General features: G+C 36.8%; 1 protein-coding gene, 1 non-coding gene and 1 pseudogene across 3 annotated transcripts; all 3 read left to right on the top strand.

The window, feature by feature from the left end:
• Positions 1 to 1,716: 1,716 nt before the first annotated feature.
• On the top strand, positions 1,717 to 1,947 carry BDBG_04894 (uncharacterized protein; the record flags this gene model as incomplete). The annotated part of the gene is made up of 1 exon (XM_031721888.1): positions 1,717 to 1,947. The coding sequence occupies one exon, from the start codon at positions 1,717 to 1,719 to the stop codon at positions 1,945 to 1,947; it is 231 nt and encodes a 76-aa protein (XP_031578393.1).
• Positions 1,948 to 2,188: 241 nt separating this feature from the next.
• On the top strand, positions 2,189 to 2,269 carry BDBG_17085. The gene has a single exon. It is a non-coding gene; the product is annotated as a tRNA-Leu (tRNA).
• Positions 2,270 to 2,686: 417 nt separating this feature from the next.
• BDBG_17084 lies at positions 2,687 to 2,775 on the top strand (annotated as a pseudogene). Its single transcript has one exon. The product of its transcript is annotated as a tRNA-OTHER (tRNA).
• The last annotated feature ends 239 nt before the right edge of the window (positions 2,776 to 3,014 follow it).

Raw genomic sequence — 3,014 nt, 5'->3', positions numbered from 1 at the left:
ATGTATTTCTCACAGTGAGAGTAACATGATCATGATGAGTCATTGTCTTAACATTATCTAACAAATAATCAGTATATATCTATATAAATGTGAATAATTAGAAAATATACACTTAAAAAGTGTGGCCAGAGTAAACTCTGCTATCACTTGAATGACATCAAGAACAGAATGCTGAAATTGATGATTCTTCTCATCAATTTCACAGACAAGATGTGTGAAGATGATCTTGAAGAATATAAGATTCTCTGACTTCTGATAAAAATGAATCTTATGAAGAGACTCTATTTTCATCATATCAGAGACTGAGTGTTATTAAAAAGTGTTACTTCAATGCATATGTACTTACTGCAGTGATTCACTCTCTGCACATGTGACTGAGAGTTGTAGCTTTCTCACGCTGCATGGCTCTCTCTGAGATGCTGCTGCTGATTTGCAACTCATGCAGTCTCTCAGTTCAGCATGTGCTGCATATATACAGCCCTGCATGCTGGGGCTGTGTTTGATCATTATAATCTGATGTGATACTCACTTTCACAGGCTATGTTTTGTTTGATTGAGGGAAGGAGGGGATATGACTGCTGTTTTATTTGAGAGAAAGTGAATAATTGAATCTGTAGAAGATAATTTGATTTCTTCTGCATTTGAAATTTGATTAGTCTATACTCTTCAATTTGAGGGTTTCTGAGAGTGTTTTAATAGTTTTCATATCAGCTTGAAATTAGTGGTTGATTGAAGAAGAGAAAAGAGAGAAGAAAGAAATGAGAATAACTTATCTTTATAATATGAAAACAGAGAATTACTGTAATCATTTGTTCTAGTAGTAAAGATCTGTTTTCTACATGTATCTCTGATACAGATTATATAATAACTGTATATAAAGAATATCAACAGTGCATGTATTGAATGAAGATGATATTACTATACAATACTGTAGCTGTTTCTGTACATTGCTGAAAGCTGTTAATATTTTCTTTGAGTCTCTTTATATTTGATAAGTCAGTAATATATTTCAATGCACTCTCTCTTTCATCATTATTATCATCATTATTATTATTATCATCATCATCACTATCATCATTATTATTATCATTATTATCATTATCATCATTATTATTATATTATTTCTGGCCGCCTCTTCTGCCTTCACCTCTCTTCAATACTCACTGAAATCAATCATGTCATCTCTCTTCAAATATTCTGCAGTTCTGCAGATCATCAAGGCGCGTGAGCACTGTCACAGATTGAAGAGAGAGAAGAAGGAGATATTCAAGTGAGAGAAGACAGATTGTAAGACATGTTATAATGTCTTGAAGAGGCTCTGTAAAAAAGCAGAATGATAACAATTTTAAGTAACACTTCTAATAGATTTAGACTGAACTAAGTATAGAAATACTGTAGATAGCATCACCTGTGAGAGATTGAAGAAGAAGACAGTGAAGAGTCTCATACAGTAGTGATGAAATCAGAAGAAGTTCTGAGAATGATTTGAGACTAAGATGAAGAGAGAGAGAGAGAAGAAAAGTGTTACTGTAAATAAGTAATAACAGAAAAAGATTGAGAAGATGTTGAAGTGAGAGATAAAGAAGTCAAAACTAATAAGTTTTTTATTTATTAAGAGATAATGATTTTTGATAATACTTCTGTTCTCTAATTGATTAGCAGAAGCTGACAGAGAAGAAGGGAATTGAGACCTTGTTCAGATCTTGAATACACTTCATGATTCAGAATATTGAGAAGACAGCTCTGCTCTCTGAGTATATCAATCTGCTTACTGCTGACATGAAACCTGAGACAGCAGATCAGAAAATGCAGGATTTTGAGACACAGATTGATCTGACTGAGAAGAAGCAGCAGAAACCCTTCTCTGAGAAGACAGCAGAGGGAGATTTTAAGGTGATTATCATCTCAGATAAGAAGAAGAAGAAGGAGAAGAAGAATGAGAAGTGAATTATAAAGAATGATAAGAAGAATAAGAAAGAGTAGAAAGATAATGAGTAGAAAAAGTTTTTTTTCTTTTTATATTAATTAGTTGTAAGTTCATAATTATTAATAATTGAAATTAATTTTGAGTTTTTAAAAATTATTGTACAAGTTGTAATCAAGTCAGGAATAATATATATATATATATATATTTAACTATCATGATTCACAAATCACTATAATGTATAAGTATCAACATTTTTTCAACGCCAGCGTGGCCCAGTTGGTAAGACTGGTAACCAAGGCCGCACACATTAGAGGTGTGTGGGTTCGAATCCCACCGCTGGCACCTGCCACTTCTTACCCATGAAAGCCCCCATGTAATAGAGGCTGAGCCTAATTAGTAAGGCTTGGTGCAGGGTAGAACTCTCTACTGCAAGCCAAGCCACTAGTTAAGCAAGATCCTGTGAACACCCACCAGGGCCAGCATGAGGTGCCAATGTCCCACTATCCTACTGTGCACCCGTCAAGGTTCTAACAATATAGAGCCAAGCCTAATGTAGTGATTATACACTACTTAAGCAAGTCCCTAACTAGGGCCGCCATCGGAGCCTAGCTCCCCCTCAAATACAGGGAATGATTTTGAAAACCACCCGACTAGCAGGCCTAGACGCGCATCTAGGCCCTAGACAGGGCACCCTGATAGGCTAGAGCCTGCAAGCTCACTGCCAACCCCTAATACTGGCAGGGAGGACTGCAGTCATCAGCCCCGGTGGCCGAATGGTTAATGCGGCCACCTGGTAGCGCCTTGGCGTGGGAAACCAAGGCGTGTGGGTTCGAAACCCGCAGGGGATACATTAAATCTGGGACTCAAGCACCTCAGGTTCCTAATAAATACAGAGGTGTACAAATCGCTCCAATGAATCGCTCTACATTCCTGGGCTGGGAAGTTATTATCGCATGTATCTAATTGTCACTCCTTTGTATTTTCCTATGTTCTTGTTATCTTGGCGTGGTCTCAACACCTGTATTTCCTCCTGTATAACCAACACTTGACCTGTATTTAACATCACGCAAGGACTCATCATAAGCTC

The sequence above is a fragment of the Blastomyces gilchristii genome, assembly GCF_000003855.2.
Source record: "Blastomyces gilchristii SLH14081 genomic scaffold supercont1.8, whole genome shotgun sequence".
NCBI lineage: Eukaryota > Fungi > Ascomycota > Eurotiomycetes > Onygenales > Ajellomycetaceae > Blastomyces > Blastomyces gilchristii.
This window is presented reverse-complemented; position numbering and strand designations above follow the sequence as displayed.